Raw genomic sequence first — 23060 nt, 5'->3', positions numbered from 1 at the left:
AGAGGAGTTTGCTAGAGTTTTATTAAATACAAAAATCATGTTGCTACATGCTTTCTTTTACACACCATACTGGAGGGAATGGCTGCAGCTGTGTCAAAGGGAGGTTAGGGTGGATATCAGGAAAGGTTATTCCCCCAGAGGGTGCTGGCACTGTCCAGGCTCCCCAGGGAATGGGCACATTCCCAAAGCTGCCAGAGCTCCAGGAGCATTTGGACACCACTCCCAGGGATGCCCAGGGTGGGATTGCTGGGGTGTCTGTCCAGGGATAGGAGCTGGATTGATCATCCTGGTGGGTCCTTAGGAGATTCTGTGATTGTTGGAAAACTGCCACATCCATTTTAAAGCAAAACCTACATCCACTTTGCAGATGTTTAGGCCAATTTTTTTTCCTGCAGATGCAGAAAATTAGACAGTGTCTTAAAACAAAATGCTTTAATGTGGATGTGCCAGCCTTAACTTCAAGCTAATAGCTGTCTTCCCATTTTCTAGCAAAAAAGTAAATATAAAGTTTCTATGACCATTAATAAGTTTCACAGAATTTTAATTTAAACACTAATCAACTGTATAAAACCCATCTATTATTGTTACAAACAACTAGCAAAATTAAGGAATTCCTTTGTCCACAAATGTTCTTCTTTATTTATTTTTAATACTTTTCTCCACTCTTTATGCAGTTTAGATTCCAAGTCCCTTCCTACTTAACGTACCTCTCCTGAGGTTTGAAAGTGGTTCCAACACTCCCCTTTTAAAAGCTGCTGCTGGATCCTGGACACAAGACCTCAGGCTCAGCATGCTCTGCAGGTGAGGCTCTCTGATGAGGAGATCTCTGTATGCTGTTAACTGCTGTGAGCGGCAAAGCAAAGCTGCCACGCTGTGCACAAACTCGGGGACCAGGCACGTGTATGTGTTATCAGCCTGGCAGTAATGATACGCAACAACCTGCAGAATTACAAAGTAAAAAGCGTTACTCTTTCAGAATTTTGGTTGGTTACTAGTTAGTGCAACTAACTAGTTGCACTAGTTTTAATAAATTAAATTTTATTAAATTGAAATTACATTTAAATTTAAATTTCTCTTTCAACTACAAAATCCTTTTCAGTGTTAGATTCCATGCTTTAACAGTCTCTGATAGTCTAGGTCAAACACAGGGAGGAAGGCAATGAAATAGGTTTTTGACCTTGCAGGGTATGCAGAGAGGAGAAGAAATCAAAGTGTCAGATTCTGACAGGAAAACATAATTTGAGTTCATGGCATTCGGATACAGTGGGTAAGCAGCTGATTAACTGAGCACAAAAGTAACCTGGGGGGTCTGACAAGGTAACCCAGTAGCTGTAATTTAACAATACCACGTCCCACACTGTAACGATCTAAGGACTAATTTGACCATCAGGCAAAAGTAAATGACAGAGAGCTATTAAAGACACCCTTACATAAGCAAATGGAGAAATACGACAACTGGCTTTATTCCGAGTATTCCAAAGCTGTGTATTACTTAAAAATAAACCAGGACGTAACCCATATTTCTTTGGGGTAAAAAAACCCAAAACAAACCGTAAGGAAAACATGGTGTTCACAGTGAATAAAAAGCCTGCACTTCAGTGGTTTTCATGACACTGCTTCAAACGAATATGTATCACTTTAAAGACTGGAAATGTTAAAGACCTCATGTTCTCCCTACAATTATTCATATAAAACATGCAATTCAGACACTCATTAGTTAGGCAAAAAATAAAACACCTAACATATTAATCTAATACAAAAATGACTTCAGGCTTTCAGAGGATGGAAAATAAAACTACATTCAGACTCAACCTGTATCATAGCATATAAATGGGTTATACAAGAACCAAACATTTTATCTTCCCTGTCTCCCCCGGCCTGAATTTTGCTTTTTGAAGGTACACTGAGCAGCTCCCTGTAGAAAACATACAGCCCCTTTGGCAAGGAAAGGATCCCAATGTCCCACACCCACACCAAACTGATGACAAATTGTTAAGGTAACTCTAAGACCACGCAGGATTCAGGTGATCACCTGACAAGTACAAGAGGCAGGCAGCTGAGGTGCCAAGGTGCTGCCCCCTCCCCACACCACCCACAGCCTGCCCAGGGCTCTGCAAAGCAAACTGACTCCCAGGTTAGAGGGTTCTAACACACTGAACACCTCTTAGGAAGTGAAAACTCACCTTTGAAGCGAGGTGTCTCACAGAATCCCCTGTTTGAGTTTTGTATTCAGGAGTACCAGGACAAGTCAGAGTCTTCATTGTATTGGTGTCACCTGATGGAGGGGGACACGGGGGTAACTGGCTTAAGGGAATCTCCTGACAGGAGTCACCACCTGCTTGTAAAAGGCAACAAATACAAGAGAAACCAAATTTGCTGATAGGAGATTGCTTTCTAGGAAGACACCACAGATTTATCTTACTGCTAGAGTAAAAATTGAAACTGAGCAATACTGTTATAAAAGAAGCTTGCAACTAGTCTGATAAATACAGGCACACATTTGCAACTTTACAATTTTAAAATAACTCAACTGACTTTTAGATCAAAACTACAGAATTACTGAAAGCAAAACCATGCTGATGTGAAGAGTTTCCTTCAGAAAATTATACATACAATGCCTCATTTAAACTAGTAGTTACTGTATGACTGAACTCTTGGGAAATTTATCATTGTTATTATTAGTAATAATAACATTTGAAGTGTCAGGCAGGGAAATAGCAGTAATGACAGTCTCACCATCCTTCCAGTTAATGTAGGCACTGGACTGATATGGTGACAGGATGCTATGGATCCCAGTAGAACACAGAAAAGGTTTCTCCACAGCTTTATTCTCACCTCTACAAAAATTCTATGGAAAGCATACACAATGGGTACACAGTGGGAAAGAAACACTCACTGCTCCCTTTCCAAACTTGTGAGACAAAGCCTGCTGCAGTCATATCCTCAGAGTTTGGGGTACACACTGCCTGACAAGAAGAAGAGATCCTGCACGCTGCCTCTGTGTTATACCACCTCTCTGATGGGCTGAGCCCACATTATGTCACTTTGAAGGTATTTGTCAGAACACAAAATTTTAACTCCTTCCTTTGCTCATTGGAAGAAAAAAGTGTTTGCCTAAGACTTGATGAGGCCTGACTAACTTAAGTCAAAAAAGCAAACATGTGACTCCTGATGTCAGCACATTAACCCAGACCATTACCCAGAAAAAGAACATACTTTTAGGAGATGAACTTGGGCTGTTGGAGGCTATTTGTCTCATGCGGCTTCCATGGCAGCTGAGCGCCACCAGCCTTGAAATGACTGCAGTCTTCCCAAATCCCACATTTCCAGTAATGACTGCTCCCCTGTTCTCTGCTGGGTCAGGATTCTGCAGTTTTTCTTCAATGGCGTTAAACAGCCATTCTCTTCCAACAAACACCGAGTCTGTGGTTATGCTTGGCACCTCAAACAACAGCGGCTTCAGCAAAATGTCCTGAGGCTTATAGGGGATGAAACGAGCTGAAAAGATGTGTCAGGGAGGAAAGTTTACCAGAAGAAACTTGACATGCAGTCAAACAGCACAGTTTCAGAAGGCAACATCATTTAGAAGCTTTGTTACTATCAGTCATAACCAGACATTCTAGTGCTTTCACCAGGAAAGCAATAAAATCTGATTGCCTCAGTTCAGGTCATCTCCATAATTTTTGCATGAATTAAATTGTAGAGGAAAGAAGCTACAGGTACAGTCTATTGTTTTACAACTGAACTCGAGTTAGTAAGTTGTAGAATCCAAAAAGTTTTCTTAATAATGCATTAATAATTCTACAAATGGGGAAGCACCATTTTTCATTTTAGAGTGAATTATGTCCTGAGCATCACAGTGCTAGGTCTTCAAATCTGTAAAGACATTTACAGAGAAACAGAAAAAGGTAAAGAGACTAACATAATTTTTCTGTTTAAAAAAACCCCTAAAGTAAAAAAAAATAAAAAAACCCTGAAGTAATACCAAAAAAATTACTACCTTGTTTTTCTGTACTTTTCAAGTCACAGGATCAGTAGTTACACTTTTGATTACTTTGATATATACACTTGGGAAACACCTGATGACTTAGGAAAGAATTTGGGTTTGATTGCATAAAATACCTTAAAATTTACAGGAATAATAATATTCATCAATAATATGCTCTAAAGATCTAAAGATTCATTAGCCAAATGTAATGTTACACAACTTCTGTTTCAGAATTAATCTATGACTGTGAAAAGCCATAAATGGAAGAGGGCAGCATAGTATCTACATATGCTCCTCAAGATCAGTTTTACTAGGAGTTCACTTAAATTTTTCTGCCTTTAATTGTTATTGGTTGTAACAGATGCACACACACATTCCATCTCTAAACCATAGCATTGTGCAGGAAAAAGCGTAAGCAAGCATCTTGTTGGCAGACATGCAGAGTGACTTGTCAGGAGCACTCCACAATAACACTGTAGGACAGGGCTGTTCACAAAGCTCGCAGCCCACCCATGCTCCAAACTGCTGAAGGAATGTGTGACTGTGCCAGACAGATGCAGGTGTAAATATCTCTGCCTTTACCTTCCTGCTGCACTCTTCCGCCAGCAGTGTTGTGCCAAGGTAAGCGAATTGAAGTTCGTAAAGGAGTATTTCTTTGTCCATCCAAATAACTCAAATCTTCCAGTTTGGTTGAACTTGTTGCTAGAGTATTAAAGAACTGAAGCTGCTTATTCTCTCAACACAAGTTACAAAGAATGTTATTATTTATTACAGTCCTTCATCTGCATGTTACTTACAGAGAAGCTTTTCTAGACAATGGCAACTAAGTCATTCACGTTGCAACATTTACAAAATGAGTTTCAATCAAGTTGACTAAAGATTTAATTGGGTTTTTCCCTGTTTAAATGGCCGTCAGCTCTCTCACTGAGAGACTTTTCTTTTTTTACTGTAGAAACAACCACATCAGCGAGGTCAGAAGCGTTGGAATTGGTTCAGGTATTACCTGCTAATACACTACCTGTCACCAGGCAGTGTCCTGGAATAACTGATGGACCTCTGAAGAGTTTCAAAAGTCCTGACCTACCAAAAAGCATGGTAAGAGCCTTCTGGATCACAGTTTTAAACAAAAGAAGTAATGCTCATTTATTCAGTTCAGAACATAGACTTTTTTTCTTTTTATCCTATAAAGATACTTTCATACTAACAACAGAAAGACTCAAAAGAAATGTCCTATCATTAAGAACACCCTTGGGTTTTGACCTCAGGACTTTACCTGCAACAGAGTTTGGACGAGGCATTATTAAAGAGGCAGAACTCTGAGTGTAAGGAAGGGGACCCTCTCCCATTGGTACTTCTTTTGGCAAATTCTCAGAAGATCCAATGGCTTCCTCTTCTGCAACTGGTGAACAATTATCTGTTCTTCGATCACGGCTGATGCCTTGGTGTTTTCCAGCTCTGAGACTCCCATCCTTACTCCACTCTAAGCTGGATCCACTACGATCATCATTTTCTGATGAACTTGTTATAGTGGCTGAGAAAGAGGGGAAAAAAACCAAGTAAAGTCAGAGGAATACGGCACACACATAAGAATTTTCATTCTCAAATGGCATTGTGAAACACAAATGACAAAAATTCAATGTTGTTCAGAGGTCCGTCTCACTTAGAATACATAATCACATCAGGATGACAATCAGCCTGTACTCATATACCTAGCAAACCAATCTTGATAGAAACCTTCCAGCAAGTAAGCTATTTACTGCTCCTTTCTTAAGCACCTACTACATTTCACTGTCAGAAAGAGCAAACAGGAGTAGATGCATGATGAATCAGAACCAGTTAATTAAATAAATAAATTAATAAAATTAATTAATAATTATTTAATAAAATTTCAGATTATATTAAACTGATTTATTATACTGATTTATACTGATTTATGTTTTTAAAGAGTGCTGCAGTATAAATCAGAGACTCAAATAAAGGCTTGGGGGAAAGGGAGTTTTTTCTGCTATGAAAATTTCATATGCTAGGCAATAAGCAACACAGACCTAGAGAGACCCTCAGTTAAAAGGCAGCTAAGACCACTAAGGTGTTTTTGGATGCTGTAGTACAGAGCAGCAATTTCCACTGCTGCAGTGACTTTGTGGATGAGAAATTACACCAACTGCATTACCCACTGGGATCTAAATGCTCCAGTTTGGTTGCTGAGGGTTATCAGTGTGCCTGTATTTGTCTGAGATTGTATTTAATCAAGGTCTCCTGCAACAATGTGAAGACTTTATATTCCTGAAGACCTACTTGAGTAATGCTTGGTAAAACTATGCTAACCTCCTTGCCCAATTAGGAACACTTTGCAGATATCTACTTTTTGTATGACTAATACTGAAACCACTCTGTTTAATTTAAAAGTTTTTCAAGTACTTACATTAAACTCTCACAAAATAACTGAACAACAAATATTTATTGAAGGTTAAGCCAACACTCAATGCATTCTGAACACTTTAATGCAACAGAGGAAAATACAAAATAGGATGAAAGGGCATCAGGATCAAAAAAAAAACATTTAAAAAATCAATACCAGTTCAAACTATAATATCTGTTTGAACTCTGGGTCCTTCCCAGGCTACCAATTTAAAAGTTAAAGCTATATTTGTGGCTATTCTACACTCAACTGGCTCATTTTTTAATGAAAACATTCTGGCATACTGGACTGCTAAAAAAATGCAACCACAGGGATGGCTCCTGCAATGCTGAGCCTGGTCCAGTCAAGGAAGGACCAGCTGTTCTTCCACACCAGCTGCACTGCAGCTTCAGCCGTGCAGGATGGTGAGGTACTTGTACAACTCTGTGTTCCTCCAGCTTAGGCTCACATTCATAAGAAACAGAAGATTGGATGCTTCAACTCAACAACTCCTACTCTAAGAAATACCAATAATATGACATGCAACTTAGAGGCAGTAGAAGAAAAAAAAAAACAACTTTCCAGGCACCCCATTAATCTTTGCACACACTTAGATTGGACTTCCATATGACAAATTTATTTTATTTTTATTGTTATGTCAAAAAAATCTGGCTCCTCCTGAAGTATGAAATCTTTAAAACTTGATTCCTCTTGGAGTGAAATGCAGCTCCAGGAAACCTGGCTGCTCAAGATTTCCATCCTGACACAGCAGCAAGGATCCAGCAAAGCTTTTGTTTTGGCCAGCAGCCCAATCTTTTCTCCTGCTTAGCTCCTTGATGAAGTTTAAAACCTGCCTTTACTGCTACTACGTCAACCTCAACTGAAGCAAAGAATTATTCAGCTACAGCAGTAAAACACTGGAAAACTAAAGGAAACCTGAACTGTAAGCAAAAAAGAGGAAAAGGGAGAAAAGACCGATTTCCCATCAGTCTGCTGGTCCGGAAAACATAGTGGGAGTAGAAATACAAAGGAGGCCCACATAAGTAGCACGAAGGAGTAAGATATTTTCATGGCTGGATGAACTCTGTCAAAGACATTAGAAAACATATACTTGCTAAGCATAATTTAAAATGCACATGTACTAATAACAAATTTGAATACACAGACATACTTGTATATAAAAACCAAAAGGCCACTTATCAGAAAGGTGCCTCTTCTTTCCCTTCTTGGTTTCATGCCTTTATAGATGTAAGGGGTGCTGCCATGGGTAGCCAAGAGACAGGGGGTGTTCAAATTCTCCTGGAATTTGAGACACGAACAGCAGCTCTGCAGAGGAGCGGCTGATGATTTCCATGTGGTCCTGCAGCCATGAACCACACATACTTGACTGAAGGAGCCACCAGGAAGTTCCCCCTGCATTCATACACTCATCCTTCCTTTTCAGTAGTTCAATAAGCAACTTTTATCACTGTTCTAAAATATTTTCTTTAAAACACTGGTACTTCCAAGGTTATACAGTAATGATGTTGTTATGGCAGTACACTATTTCAAACAAACATGAAGCCATTCTGACCTTAATTAGAGCATGGACATACTCTTGGACTATTTCAAGCTTGTCAAGCATGGCTAGTATGTTCATATCAGTATCTACATTTGTGCTCTTTTTCCAAAAGAAACAACTCTGATATATCCTTTCCTTCACATCAAGATGTTCATGCTGTCTCAAAATTAGATCTTATACGAAGCTGATCATGTATCAATCTGACATGGAATGTTCAAATTCTTCAACTGAAACACTTAAGTTTTATACAGGAGTGTTTTGACCCATGACAAACTCTGTCTCTTAGGGTAACTGATCAGTAGAAATGATTTATACTCAGCTGGTTGGTGCAAGGAGCTTGTAACAGTTGGGCTGTGAGGGTGGTGCCTCCAATGGTCATGGACTCCCCACACAAGATGCACATAGTCTCTCAATTCAGCCATCTTTCAACAGAGCATCACACCATTTCATCTCTTCCACAATGTCCCACTTTAGCTTCATTTTCATGCCAATTACTCAAAAGTCTGCACTTTCTTTAAACAGTTTAATTTAAGCTATTCTCATAAGAAATCACATCAATTATTGTTTCCTCAGCTGGAAATTAAATCAACTTCAAGCCCTGCTGTGCTTCACCATTATGAAAAGCACTGTTAAGACCTCTGGAATGGAAAAGAAAAAAGGCATAAGAAAACAAGAAATGGAGAAAAAACAGAGGAAATTAATTATTTCAAAGGAAAAAGTGGAGAAATTAGAACGGCACCAGGAAAACAAAAGAAGAGAAATGCACACATAACAGTAGCTGTCATAGCCAAGAACAAGATTTCACTCTTTCAAAATGGGATCCATAGACAGTGTAAAACCGAACATGGTGACACAAAGCAGCTGCTCAGACTTGCACAATTAAGAGGAAAGTAATTTCTATTAAGTGCTAATGGAAATGCTCACCTATAATCCCACTGTCCTTGCTCTCCAGGGTGGAGCTGGGGGTGCTGATGGTGCCACAGGGACTGCCCTTGCTGGCTGCTGTTTTGCCAGCACAGCTGTTGAGGGTGGAGCAGGGGCTGTCAGTGCTGGGCGACGTTGTGCTGCTGGTGAGGGTGGAACAGGGACTCACTCCTTGGCTGGCGACTGCACGCTGCCAGGGAAAGAGCAAGAAACACTCACTGCACAGCACGCAGGACCCTGCTGGGCTGAAAACTAGACACCTCGAGCTGAGGTAGAATAAGAGCAAAGCAAAGAGCCCATTTTTCAAGTAAAAACTTCAAGAAGTGAAAGCTTTGTCTAGACTGGAAATCTTAATCTTTCATACTACTCTTAAAAAGTGACCACTGAATTAAAAAGGGAATTTCACAATTCAGTGAAAAAGCTGTAGTGAGGCAGATCTCTTATCTATTTAACACTTTACTGGATACCCCTAGTATTTATTCTTTGAGTTGAAAAAACCTAGAACTGCAGTCTTATTAAGTTTTCACCATCAGTGTGAAAACCCAAACTGATACATTAAGATTTAGGAGGGCTGGGACTAGAAGTGGAGAGAGCAAGGGGGAGGAGAAGAGGTTGGTAGTTACTGTGAAGTTTAAGTTAGCAGATGAGTTTCATGTGGATAGTAGCTGCCTGATTCTCTCCAATCCCTCTACCCCAAATGACAGAGAAGGACTGTCTGATTGAACTTCTCAGGAAGAAATAAACACACTCCTCTCCCCAAGCATGCTCCCATTTTAACAGAATGCTGGCCTTCTCCATTCTTGGAAATCATTGAAAAGAGAAGGCAAATATTTCCTCCTAAATACTAAAAGGAGAGAGAATTCTAGAAGCTATTCATATTCATAGTAGATTAGATTTAACCTCCAGAAATGATGAGAAATCTATTCAGTTTGTGTGTTTTGAAATTGTAAATTGATTTGGAATTCTTGAAAAAAAACCACTTGTTAAAAATGAAGTCCAATTCTATTACTATATTTCTATTAAAATGGATGGTATTTGGGTAGATATCAAGTAACTGCAGCTAGCAGATAGACAAAGTATGATTAGTTCTCTCTGAAACAGGATGAACATTAAAAGATTATATTCCATTATCCTACCATAACTTCGCTTTTCTCTTCCATGTGAACAGAAGTTGGGATCCCTTCTCCCAGTAAAAACCCCAATCTTGTCATCAATTCTTGTGCTGCAGGAGAACAGCTTGAGTCTTTGTCAGACTTTGCTTTGGATTGGGAGGAAAAAAAATTGAATGTTAGAGTCTTTTGTTTGGGAACTATTAAAAGATGTAGAAAAAGTACAACCAAATTGTCCACAAGACTTTTAATTGCTCTTGGGTCTTGGATCCTCTGCATAACTGCACAAATCTAGGGGAGGAAAAACCCACCTGCCAGTCAAACCAGAAATGTTTAAGTGCAATTAGTTCATCACTGGACTGATGAGTGACATAACACAATGATTCTCCTAAGAGTAGTATTAACCTCAATGCTATCAAAGCTTAGTGGCAAGCTGAAATTCTATTTCTGTCATATAAAAATGTGAAGAGTAGAGGTTAATAACATAGATGTTTTGTAATCTCACAGTTAACATCAGAACTAGTACCACACATCTTTGTTTTGTTTGCTATGCAAAAGATGTGACACCAGTTCTAAAAGCCCCAGCTCTTCTGGTGCAAAGATATTTAATTTTATCAGTACAGTGCTTTGAAATGTCTCCTACCATCCAACTGATATAACAAGACAAAACTCAAAATGAGGCAGCCTGCAACAAAAGCAACCAAGCACAGCTCTGCCCTGGCACACACTCTTGCTAATGGCATCTCACCAACAAGCATTTCCAGCCCTTTTCCTTCTTTGATGGCAGCAGTCTGGCATCACCCACCAACCTGTGACCACCTGCTCTGACAGGAACATTTACAGGGCATTTATTTCTTTCATCCATTATATAAAAAAAAAATATATATATACATAGGCCTGTCCCATCCTCAGGTATAAACAGCTAATTAAATAAGGAGCATCATCCTACCACTTGGAGAAGAAGCTCCCAGCAGGAGCTCTTATCCCCAGAGCTGCCAAGGGGGACATTGAGGAGCAGCTGCACAGGCCCTTCCCAGCCAGCACCCGGGCTGCTGGTGCCACCCCCGCTGCTGGGAGGCAGCAAGGACACCCAAACAGCTCTAGCACTTTAACTTTTGGAGATGCTGTGCAACAAACAATTCCCAATTGCTACAGAGTGCCTCAGCGGGCGAGAGAAGCAGGTGCCCAGACTTAGGGAGCCCAGCGAGCGGACGGACAGACGCTGGGCAGGTGGATGCTCACCACTGGCGCTGGGCTCTCCTGGCTCCGGCCTCCTCTGCAGGGCCAGGGCTGCCTCACCTGGCACCCTGGGGCTCTCCACATACTTGGGCTTCCTGACTGGACCTGCAATGGGAATGAACGCAGCATACTGAACTGTTTCCACATGGACCACAAGATTCCTATGTCCTGTATCTATTCTCTATGATGCAAAGAAAGCAGAGAAATTACTTCTAAAACACACAGCTGCTATCACAAAGATCAGCGAGCTCCTGCACTTCCACTCTCGTGAGAAACACGCTCCAGGCTTTTCAGAACACGAAGACTGCTAGAAAACAAACCCATTGTATGTGGTGTGTAAGCTGCATACTGCATGTAACCCCAGTAGCTCCCTACTCTTCTCCCTACTCCTCTCAGTACTGATGTGTAACTCAGGACTACACCTCGGCTCTCAACTATGCCTCCTCCTGCTCTGCACTTCCCACGCTAATAGAGCAAAACCCCTCCAGGGAGCACTGCAGAGGGACTGTGGGCCTGATGCCAACTGTCCCACATTGCCCTTGATAAAGGGACTTTCCCCTTCCTCAGTTCAGGTCTTCAAAAAGCATCTTTCTCCTTGCTTCAGAGTTCAAGGGCACACCAAAGCTCTCTGACACTTTGTTTATTAAAACTCCACCCTATATACAGGCTGTGGCACTTCAGCCACATTAAGCATCCCATCTTTCCTTTTGGCAGCAGCCTCAGATGCTACATTAAGTCTCTGAAAACTACATTGATTTCTTGCTCTTTTTTCTGAGCACTTTAAGACTCATGACTGCTTTTAAAGAAAAGCTGCATCTCTCCTCTGCGGCCTCAGGCTCCCAGGGTCACACCACCACAGAGATGTGAAGGCCTGGCCACCACATCACATCATTTGCCCAGAACGATCTGGCTGGACCCATCTGCTCTTTCAGATTTCCACCCAGAAGTGCGATACGGGAACATGGTGACAATCTAATTTCTTAGCTAAGAAATACTGCTGAGGAAGTGTCAGTCCTATATGAACACATATTTATATCTGTAGTAGAGATTCTTGAGTCAATTTCCATTTTTACACCAACATCTCGGCACCAGCACCAGAGGGGGCTCTTCCAACGCTACTGTCTAACAAAAATAAGGGACATTGGCCCTGGTGAAAGCAGCTAAAAACGTATTCCTTTGAAACAAAATTGCATTCTTTAAGGAGACAATAGTTCACACCTGTCATTTGTAAGCAGAAGTATAATGAAACATACCGAAGTTGGACAACAAAAAGCACTCATTCTAAAAGAATTAAAAAAACCCAAACGTGTAGCAGTTGTAAAATTAGATCAACACAGAAAGATCTTCAGGATGTATTTTTAACGCTCATGCTTTAAGCTGTGGAAGAAACTCTACTGAATTTTGTTCCTCACAAAATGCTGTGGAAGTGACTTACAGTACTTGCAAACCCAATATACAACATTGCAACAAGTAGGAGAATTCATTGTAAATTTATTTTCATGCACTAATCTAGAACAGGACACATGAATTAACTCTTGGATGAAAAGGACTCATTTAAATGTGAAGTGCATCTGCAGAACAGCAGCTCTTTTACAGAAGTGTAGGATGGCTGAATCAAGTCTGACAGACTGTTCATCTGGGACGGGGCTTTATCAGCAGCAAATTGCAGAGGAATCTCAGTAAGGGAAAACACACTCCCTGCCATGCTCTTGTGACTGCTGCTGAGTGCCTTATTGTGTCCTGAGGCAAAAGTGGCCACTTGCTCTTTAGGAGTTCTAGATGGATTTTTCTTCCAGGAACTAACTCCAGCCTTTCTCTCATACTCTGCAACATCAGCAGGTGAACACAACACTGCCAGACACAGTGACTGCACTGTCTCCTTTTTACAACTGCCTTTCTTCTAGGTGGACAAACACCACTCCAGTCTATTATTACCATGACTTCTCTTCAGTGCCATCCCACATCAACAGTCATTCCTGAAGCCTGTTCTAGTTCTGTCCTAAATCTAGTGAAGGTTTTTAAAGCTGGTATCACCAGAGTTACTCCAGTCTCCTCCCAAGGGGGACAATATATAGATTTATACAATTCCATACCAATAGTTTTTTAAGTCATCTCTTGCTTTGTTAGTAATTCTTAATGCTTTTTTGACTGCAGAAGAGCTGATGTCTCAGAAGATCATTGTAACTTGTGCAGCTCCATCCTTCCCCTCTTGTCAGGACTAAGTGGATCTGTAGCTGTACTGATCCCAGAGATTGCCTGATGCAGGACCTTGGAGCTGGGACACCTTAGTGCTCTCAGGAGTAACAGTCCCAGGGCTCCCAAGGGTAGGGCACTGAACTGCAGCCTGAGATGAAACCAGTTCTCTGACCTAGTCTAGTCTCAAGAATCAGGTATGAGGATTAATTTGCTTATTAATTAGAAGTTTTAATTGAAGTTTAACTTCAAAACTTACTAAAGTTCTGTTGTACATTTATGCAAGACTCTCCTAGGAGTCACCTCTGGCATTCACTGATGGAAATCCACTGATTTCCAGGGAAACCTTTCTCTGTTAAAGCATTATTGTATCATTAATGTAAGGAAAGCAGCAAACATTTTTTTCAAGTGCAGCAGCATCATCTTTTATTCATATCTTAAATTCCACAATCAAGTTTTTTGGAACATCCCTTATAAATTAGTATTTTCATTCTTTTAGTTGAGCCTCCTAAATCAGACTACAATAAATTATTACCCCTTTAAGAAAACAAATACTGGTTTAACTGCACACCTGTAAGATAACCAATCCAAACAATGCTTATTCTAGTTTTGTAGTAGAAGAAGCTCAACTGAGAGGACTGAAATTAGAATTCTGTTCTATCATTGTTAGACAACTTCATCACTACTACCCAACTTCAGAACACTACTTCAGCCTCCTGTGCAGCCCTTTCTTCTTTCACTCACCATATCCTGAAAGATCTCCAACTTGCTGTCATGCTACTGAAATAGAGAGCTTTAAAATCAGGACATTGGTATAATCGTGTTACTACCCCTGCCCCAGATACTAGACAGCTAATTTATATTGAATCATCTTCCATTAGCTAGAGTTTGGTGAAAGTCAAAGGAATAGCACAATATTTCTGTCAGCCTCCTGTCACCTGGTTAGGTCTTTGTACAAAATAATGATGCATAAATGCAAATGCATTCCCAGCACTGTAGCATCACAGGAAACCTTTTCCCTTGGCTGTGGGTCACAGTGGAATAACTCTGCAGTCATCGTGAATATGGCTTTTCAGTCACGACTCATCAACTGTTCAGCATTTTCTGTGCTGACAAAGCCCAGCTTTTGACACTCTGCTCCAGACCTTATAAACTCAAACCTGCTGAGTGTCGCCACAGGCAACAGGAACATGGAGAGTTTCGCTTGTCTCTCCCGCCCTGACCCAAGTGAACCCAAGTGATGCTGGTGTGCTGGAATGATTTCTATGCACAGAATGCTGATAAAAGGAGCCCCATGGAGCCCCATATTTAGTCTGGCTCCCACACCAATGGGCAGGCACCACTGAGCACACAACTGCTGAAAACTAACAACTTCCTTGTCACTTCCACAGCAACTTATCTATTAATACATTTGTGTATGGAGATACAAGTAAAGCAATTGAACTGTAAAAGCCACAAACAATACTCACACAGTCACTAACACATGCACAAACAAAGCTTTTTGCAGCAGTCCTCCACCTGACCAACTAAACATAAATAACCAAGTTTAATCATATTCAGACACCTCAATATAAGTATCTGCAACACCAAACAGATTAATTTTTTGCCACATGAAATAATACATTCTATTTAATAACCAGTTACTTTTTTTAACCTGGAAACATGCACTACTCTTGTTCTTGTTGCAAAAGTTTAACATGACTTTACTATGTTATTTTATGCAGCATTTATCAATAACTGATTAACATGTTATGAAGATTTTAGTTGCTCATTGTTTCATCTTACCTGGAGACTTCTTGTTTGCTCTTGCCTGCATCAGATAGGACTGCCGTGGCAGCAGCGGCGAGGACGGCAGTGACATTGAGACTCCTTTGGCCAAGTTCGTTCTGTAAGTGTCCTGGGAGCCTGGCTGCTCGCCACTGGGGAAATCTGCATTGTGGCCAGATGTTGCTGTAACCTGCGAGGCATTCTCTGGGCAGCAGTCACCTGCTAAAAATAGAATTTTGTCATGTATTTGGTGATCTGCCAAAATAAACAGCCTAGAGTTGCATTGAAATATAAATATTTAACACAAGAAAACATTTGCCAGCAAAAACTGAGCATGACTTGCCCCACTGTGCTACCTCCACTGCAGAATCCAGATAACCACTGGGAAAATGTAAACACACAAGTAAGCAACATTCTAATTTAATGTAATAAAGAGAAAAAAGGGGAAGAAAAATCTCACTTTCAACAGTCGGCACTTTTCAGATTTCATCCTTAGGGTTAACATCAAGTTTCCTATGAAGATAAAAGTATTTTTCAAACTAAAAAGGTGTTTTAGCATCACTGCATTAGCATGAAAGCCAGGACCACCTGAAATACTGCTTACTGAACCAGTTAAAGGAGGGTTGGGTTACCTTTACATGTAATGACAAGGTGGATTACTAATAGGTACACTCAGAGATGAGCACTCTAAGATTTGTTTTCCCACTTTCAGTGCTAGTAAAGAGACTAAGGATATTCCTTTTCTGTTCTTTTGAAAATTAAACTTCTACAACAGCCGATTTAAACACAGATTTAAACACTGGTGATATTATTCTTTATTTTTCAATACAGAATATGTGAGTTTGCGACAAAAGGTGTTGAAAAATACAGTAGAATGGTAATGCAGCTAGAAAATACTGGAATTCCTGTTAACAGCTTTTTACTAGATACATATCCAGGTTGCAGTTTGGAATTTGTAAGTATTCCAGGTGGATGCTGAGGAGTGGGGGGTGCAAAAGGGTTGACACATTCACCCGGAATTCCTTCATTTCTATTTTCCTTTTTATGATGGCATAATCTGTGCAATTCATTGCCTTCTTAGTAGACTTTTGAAATTTGAATTAATTTTCTCATCTCTATTGCATATGAAACATAACAACATGGAAGAGAGCTGGATGGAGCTAAATAGCTCTAATCGGTAAGTTTGGAGTATTTGACCATGATGGTAACAGGAAAGATATTTTACAGTCAATATATAGAGACATTACTGCATCTTAGGAATTTTTGTTCCAGCATACTCTGGTTTTTCTTTTTCCTGATGCTGTGGAGAGCAGGCTTCCATGACTCAGATTCTGAGAGCAATAGGACTTAAAAGACAAAAATGTAAAATGTGTACCACAGCATTTTCAATCCCTTCATTTCCTAATTTTACAATAAGCCTTTGCACATTACCACTCACATCCCCATGGTGTTCAGACAGAGCAGCTCTTTGGAGCAAAACCCACACCTTGAGAAAACCCAAGGCTTCAGCCTAAGGGTACTGTATCCTCAGTGATGGTCAGTGTATTTGAACAGCGCTGTTTTCTGCTGAAGAAGGAAAACTCCTGTGTTAAGTGTAAAATGGTTATGATATAATGGAATAACAGACACCTATTAGATAAATTTCATTCCAAGAAAGGAGGAACAGCACCCTGCTCCTCCAGGCCCTTTCTGAAAAGCTGTTAAACTCAAGGTAATAGACCAAACCCACACCTGCAAGCTCAGAAAAAATGCACACCAGGAACAGCAGGGAACCAGCAGAGCACGTACACCACAGCCCCTGGAATGCTGCCCCAGCCATAGGCACAGACCAGCTCTTCCCCAGAACTCCCCAACAGCCCAAGAGCAGCTCCAGCAGAAGCCTGGCACAGCCCTTGTCCCTCGCTGCACAGGCCAAGGCTCCCTTCACCCAGCCGGGCCAGGGCCAGGGCCAGGGCCAGGGCCAGGGCCAGGGCCAGGGCCAGGGCCAGGGCCAGGGCCAGCTCTGAGGCTCCCTTTGCCCAGCAGGGCCAGGGCCAGGGCCAGGGCCAGCTCTGAGGCTCCCTTTGCCCAGCAGGGCCAGGGCCAGGGCCAGGGCCAGGGCCAGGGCCAGGGCCAGGGCCAGCTCTGAGGCTCCCTTTGCTCAGCAGGGACAGGGACAGGGCCAGGGCCAGCTCTGAGGCTCCCTTTGCTCAGCAGGGACAGCGACAGGGCCAGGGCCAGGGCCAGCTCTGAGGCTCCCTTTGCCCAGCAGGGCCAGGGCCAGGGCCAGCTCCGTGCCCGGGGCAGGCTGCCAGGGCTGCCAGGGGACACTGCAGTGTCCCTGCCCCAGCGAGGGGCTCCTGGCCCCGCAGTGCAGACCGAGCCCGTGGCACCTCGGACGGACACACAGACGCGTGGCCCCGGCACCGCAGCATCCAGACCTGCACGAGGAACCTCATCTGTGGCTGCCTCCAGTTCAACTCCATGTGGGATAATGAGGGGTGCCAAACTTTTTACGTGCTTACATCATCCTTTCCTAAGTCTCTAAATCTATCCCATAGATTTTATTTATTCTAATCTTGCACTTTCTATTTTGTGTAAACTGGGCTGATGACCAAACTCCACATTTCATCCGAGTAACAGGAAAATTCCTGTAACATAAGAGGCTTTACAAATGACAAGACAAACCCAAAACTACCAAGCTTGTGGGATCCACCCAGTAATAGATTATGCTTCCCACACATCAATTTAGCATTATGGAAACAATACTAGAAAAATGCATGAGAAATACCTGTCAAATACAGTCTGCTACAATGCCCAGATACTAGCAGATGCCACACAAACACAAAACCCCAAAATTACTTGTTACTAACCTAAAGGTTAGTAATTTAAAATATTTTAGCTACCAGAACAATACTTTAAAATTACATGACATTGCCTGCCATCTACCAGAGTATAAAGCAGGCTGCGTCAGTTCTGGAGTGGAAGGAAGATGACCTCTCAGAAGTTTGTCAGTGTAAAATAAACACATAAGGGAAGGTCCTATGAATCTCCACTTCCATTTTTTTAAAACCTCTGAGTTGTATGTTTTCCATTGCCAAGCAGCCTCTGGACAAAAATCTTCCATAAGCATCAATCAACACTAGAGTTCTTATTCAGTGGTCAATGTAACTACAGAAACAAAATTTTTAAAAACCACACACAAAAAGCTTGGAGAATGAAAACCAAATCCCAGTTTAGCTGCACCTAAGGATGCAACTGAATGGCGTAATCTGATCACAAACTACTTTTTTTTCCTTTAAATATAAAGAGATACAAGGATGGCTGACTACAGTAATGATTTTGTAGAGCTTAGTATTCTAAAAGAGAACTTGAACTTTAAGATCAAACTAATCCTATTTAATAGGGAGGATAACTAAAATGGAAACCTTCGTACCTGTCTATATCAGTATTAAACATTATAAAATGCATCTAATTCTTCATTCAATATAAGTTGCTTAGAAACCAGAAGAATGCCACCTACATTACCAATATATGTGTAAACTGAGTTTGATGCAGATGGGGGAATTCAGATCACTTTTTAACATGAAGGAATAGGACCACTGCCTTTACAACAGTGAGAGCTAAAACAATGAACATGCAGCCTCTTTGATCCTGGATATTGAGAGCAACCACAGAGAAAACTATGTTCCATGGATTCCCTCAACAGGCCCTTCTGGGATAGCCTGTTTTGTCTTTCTCTCCCTTAACCTTTCTACTAAAGTGAAACAAGACTCTCAACACACTTAAGAAAAATATCTGATATAAAATTGTGCTACAATGGAAGAAATCTTAAATTCTGTATTTCTGCTTCAGATGTGTTTAAAAAAACAAAAGTGCAGGATGCTGCTGCTGCTGACCAAGGCTCCCTGTGAACCCCACAGAGTGAAGGATACCACCACATCCAACACTGATGTGATTACATGTTACCACTGACAGTCTTAAAGTCTACTCTGTTTCACAGGATGTGTTTCACTCTAACAAATACTAAGAAAAGATGCGAGCTTACAGACAAGTTCAGAAGGAAACTACATGTGGGAAAAAGAAAACAGTTGTAAGAACAAGGAAAGCCATCCAAACTGGAAAATCCCTTCCAGAACAAGGCATCTCTATGTCTAAGCAGTAAGAAACTCTTTAAGGATTACAAAACCCAGTGGGTTTGATATTCTTTCAATAGAACTGACAGGCAGGTGTACACAGAACTCTGTAACATGGCTCAGTGACTGAGTAGAAGATGCTTCATTTTCATTGTAAAACACTAAGCACTGCCCTTGAAGGGTTGTGTCTTTCAAAACTGAAATGCTTACATGCTCGCACACACAGCCAGCCCAGCTTTGGGAGAGGGCAATCCAGGAGGCGTGGGGAGTCCAGCGTCCCAGTCTGTCCAGCCAGGACAAGGCAGTCCAGTCACACAGGACAAACACTGACCAGGAGCTGCAGCACCACTCCTGCCAAGTGGAGCCATCCATAGCCAGCCTTCTGGGACAGGACACAGGCTGCTGGCATGGGAAATACACGCACGAGGGGAGAGCAACATTTAATTCTTTTGCTCTCGAGACTCTGGGAAGACCAGAAAAACAGAGAAACTAGCATGGGAAGAAAATGCATTATGGCCTGAGTAAAGGAAGCAGTGAAGTGCAATGAGTGAGAAACAACCCAAGCAAAATTAGAATAAATGGTTTAAATGGCCAACCTTTGCCAACTCTGCTTGTACTTGACATTATTTGCTCGCTTTCTGGCATTTATTTCTGCACCTTGGATTACTTTATCGGTACACAAAATATTAATGTTCTCCTGTAGTTCTTTTTAAAAAAAAAAAAAAAACAGTGAAAAATAGAGGTCATTCAGACCATTGAAGTAATTTGCATATGTGTTTCAAGGGCAGGATTTTTTTTGAGGGGTGGTGTTTATATGTACATGGGATACATCACTGGAATTAGCTTCTGAAAAGACATTCACCACATTAAATACTCAGTGCTCAGCAAAAAAGCTCAAGCTCTTAAATAATTGACAAGAGCAGCTGAAAGTGGGCAAAGCAACACACGATAATCAAAAACAGCTCCGTATTTTAAGCATGAAACAATGCTTCTTCTGTTGCAAGGTATTTTTAGAGTAACAACAAAAAGTCAAACTGAAACTTAAAAAAGTATTCCATTCCAAGTTCAATGTTCCAGACAGTGAATGTGTACTTTATGCAGCACAAATGCCCTTTGCTCTTAAAATTCAAAGCCTAATATCACAGAGTGTTTGGACAGAAAAAAGCCAATTGAATTTACATATTTAGATTTAAAAAGGCAAACTTATTTTATTTATTGGCCTTTCAGTTTTCCAGAATGGTACCTTGATGCTCTCAGCTGGGTTCAGACTGTATTAGTCAGAAATGCTGAGTGAAATGTAATGCAAGACAGGGGTGTTAAAAGCTGCATTTAGCTCACCATAGTCAGCTGAGAATCAAACCTTTACTGCTACAAGCAAGTAGTTCTTAAAACACTGTTTTAAAATAATGACTAAATAGTGGATCTGGGTCTTAAGAAAAAATTAGGCTTTTCTGCACAGCAGCTTCATTTCTCTTTTCGGAGTAGCAATTTAGTTGCCACTAGTAATAAAAACAATAAATAAAAAACCCAAATAAACAAAAAAACCCACCCAACAAACAAAAAGCCTCAAAACCCAGGGACAGTGAATTTCAGCACATTTCTGTTTATCATTCCAAGTGCTGCCCCAGTGCTGCATGTCAGGCTTGTAACAGGGGCCTTGGCTGAAAGGAAAAGGAGAACGTAAAACAGGGATGGTGGAACCTCATACAAGCGATCACAGCTCATGCCTTCGAAAGCCATTTTACTTATGAAAAAGAATACTAAGTATAATCTCAATTTCTTAATTGTATCTGATAAAAGAGTGAATAAAAGAGAGGAAATTCTGAATTCACAGATTTCATCCAACTTGTTCAGTATACAGTATTCCTAAAGGGCAAGGCAGACAAACAAAAGTAACTAACGATATGCCAATCTGCAATGGAATGTAATGCAGAAATAAAGCCTCCATTCTATACAAACATTCAGAAGTCTGTACACCCATATTTAAGCCAAAGATACTTACATAAAAATACCTGAGTACAAGAAGAAACTAATGCAAATGCAAACTAGGTGTCAAAGAGTATTGAAAAAATTTAGGTCTGATCTACCAGATCTGAATCAAACAAGACACAAGAAAGATTTATTAATATGGACCCTTTTTGCAGACCAAATAATAAAAAAATCTAAATATGCAGGCAATCACTGAAAGTCTGATGTATACAAATCTGTAAGTACTTCAATAACTTTTATTTCAGAAATCAAAACCACCCAGATTGTTTCTCCACATTCTCTGCCTTTAAAGCACTACGTTGCTACATTCTAAACATCATCATTTTGTTGACATAATAATCTGTCTCTTGTTATTTGACCACTACTATTAATATCTAACAAGCCTTGAAGCTGGAAAACCTGAAAGTCCCAACTACTTACCCCACTGAATTTCTACTGACATCAATGAAGTTTCCAGGCATACCATGTACTACATTTGATGTTCAACTTCTGATGGGATTTAGTGCAGGAAGAACACTGCAAACTAAGCACAATACTGCCATTATTCGTGTTCCTTCAGGCCTGATATTGGGTCAACAGAACAACAATGGTCACGCTACTACAAAGCCATCTGAAATAACTGAGTATGTTCTGTAGAAACTTAATATACAGGATTTTATTTTCTTTTTAAATTAGAATACATTACATGTATTTTATCCTGAATGAGCTTTTGATTAGTAAATAAAAAAAAAAAGAAAGCAGATTCTCAAATGCAGGCGAGTTGCTGACTTTGGGACAGTTAAAGAAAACAAATGTAATTATATACTGGAAAGCAGCTGGCAGTACAGAAACCCAACAGGAAATACTAATATAAATTTATCTCTGAAGCATTTTTAAGCATTTAAGAATGAGTAGCTCTGTAGAATTTTTGAACCAATCATAATTAAGAAGTACTTTTTGTTTATATTCTGAAGCTTATTATGTATATTCTTTATACTATCACCTCTTCATAGGCACAGACAGGATTTACAGGTAACTTAGTAGAACTTCAACTTGAACAACAGTCTTCTGGCTCTGACTGCTTGAACTGTGTCACTAACACACACAATTTCTATGCTATATTAAAATAAAAACAGCCAGCTGCTTTCAGCTGAGGTCAGAGGCAGAAGATCTCCTTGTGGTTACTGAGGTCAAGTTAAAAACCTCGAGGAAATAAACTGGTCAACAAATAAACCTCAACTATGAGAACAGAGGAGAGAGAGCAGAAACAATTCTAGGTAGAAACACAGGGCAGAAATAAACACAGAGCTGGGATTACCTTAAATGTAGAAAATAAAGTCCATTAACAAAGCAAAGCAAAAGACAAAGAGCAAGGAACAAGAACACGAACCCTCAGCAGAGGGCACAAGGTGAGACAGCTCTGCCATGTCCCACTGGAGAGACACCTCCCTAGCAACCTCTAGAGGACTTGGAAACTTTGGAAGAGTTTAAAGAGATAACAGGTATTTGATGACAACAAGCTAACAAAGAGGAGAAAGTACCACTTCTTACTTTGTTTCTGTTTACTCCCTTCCCGCTTGGTTTCAAACATTGCCCAAACAGTTTTCTGTTACTTTAAGGCTACAGGTGCAGACTGTGGGTTTTCCCCCCTCAGGTTCTGTCCTTTACCAAGTATGTACATCACTAATGCAAAGAAGGACAAGAGAAAAGAAAAATCAACTTACAGATAGTTATGTCTGTTGTATGGAAATAACTATGTCTGAAGGGCTGTAAAGACAGGTTTCTTCATGCTGCAGAA

At 40.6% G+C, this 23060-nt stretch overlaps 1 protein-coding gene across 6 annotated transcripts in view; it reads right to left on the bottom strand.

Moving 5' to 3' along the window:
* The window catches only part of TANC1 (tetratricopeptide repeat, ankyrin repeat and coiled-coil containing 1), a 60099-nt gene that overhangs the window by 17266 nt on the left and 19773 nt on the right, over positions 1 to 23060 (bottom strand). For 3 of the 6 annotated variants that reach the window (XM_053982882.1, XM_053982879.1, XM_053982877.1), the window contains 9 exons: positions 15198 to 15401; positions 11223 to 11324; positions 10008 to 10129; positions 8872 to 9061; positions 5262 to 5519; positions 4571 to 4690; positions 3217 to 3498; positions 2184 to 2338; positions 708 to 939 (listed from right to left, as the gene is read on the bottom strand). In XM_053982882.1, coding sequence (XP_053838857.1) covers positions 708 to 939; positions 2184 to 2338; positions 3217 to 3498; positions 4571 to 4690; positions 5262 to 5519; positions 8872 to 9061; positions 10008 to 10129; positions 11223 to 11324; positions 15198 to 15401 — 1665 coding nt within the window. The remainder of the gene's footprint in view (positions 1 to 707; positions 940 to 2183; positions 2339 to 3216; positions 3499 to 4570; positions 4691 to 5261; positions 5520 to 8871; positions 9062 to 10007; positions 10130 to 11222; positions 11325 to 15197; positions 15402 to 23060) is intronic. The other 3 variants (XM_053982880.1, XM_053982883.1, XM_053982881.1) reach the window with 3 other exon arrangements.

Source organism: Vidua macroura, chromosome 7, assembly GCF_024509145.1.
Source record: "Vidua macroura isolate BioBank_ID:100142 chromosome 7, ASM2450914v1, whole genome shotgun sequence".
Taxonomy (NCBI): Eukaryota; Metazoa; Chordata; class Aves; order Passeriformes; family Viduidae; genus Vidua; species Vidua macroura.
Note: the sequence above shows the minus strand (reverse complement) of the source record. Positions and strands in the feature narration are given on the sequence as shown.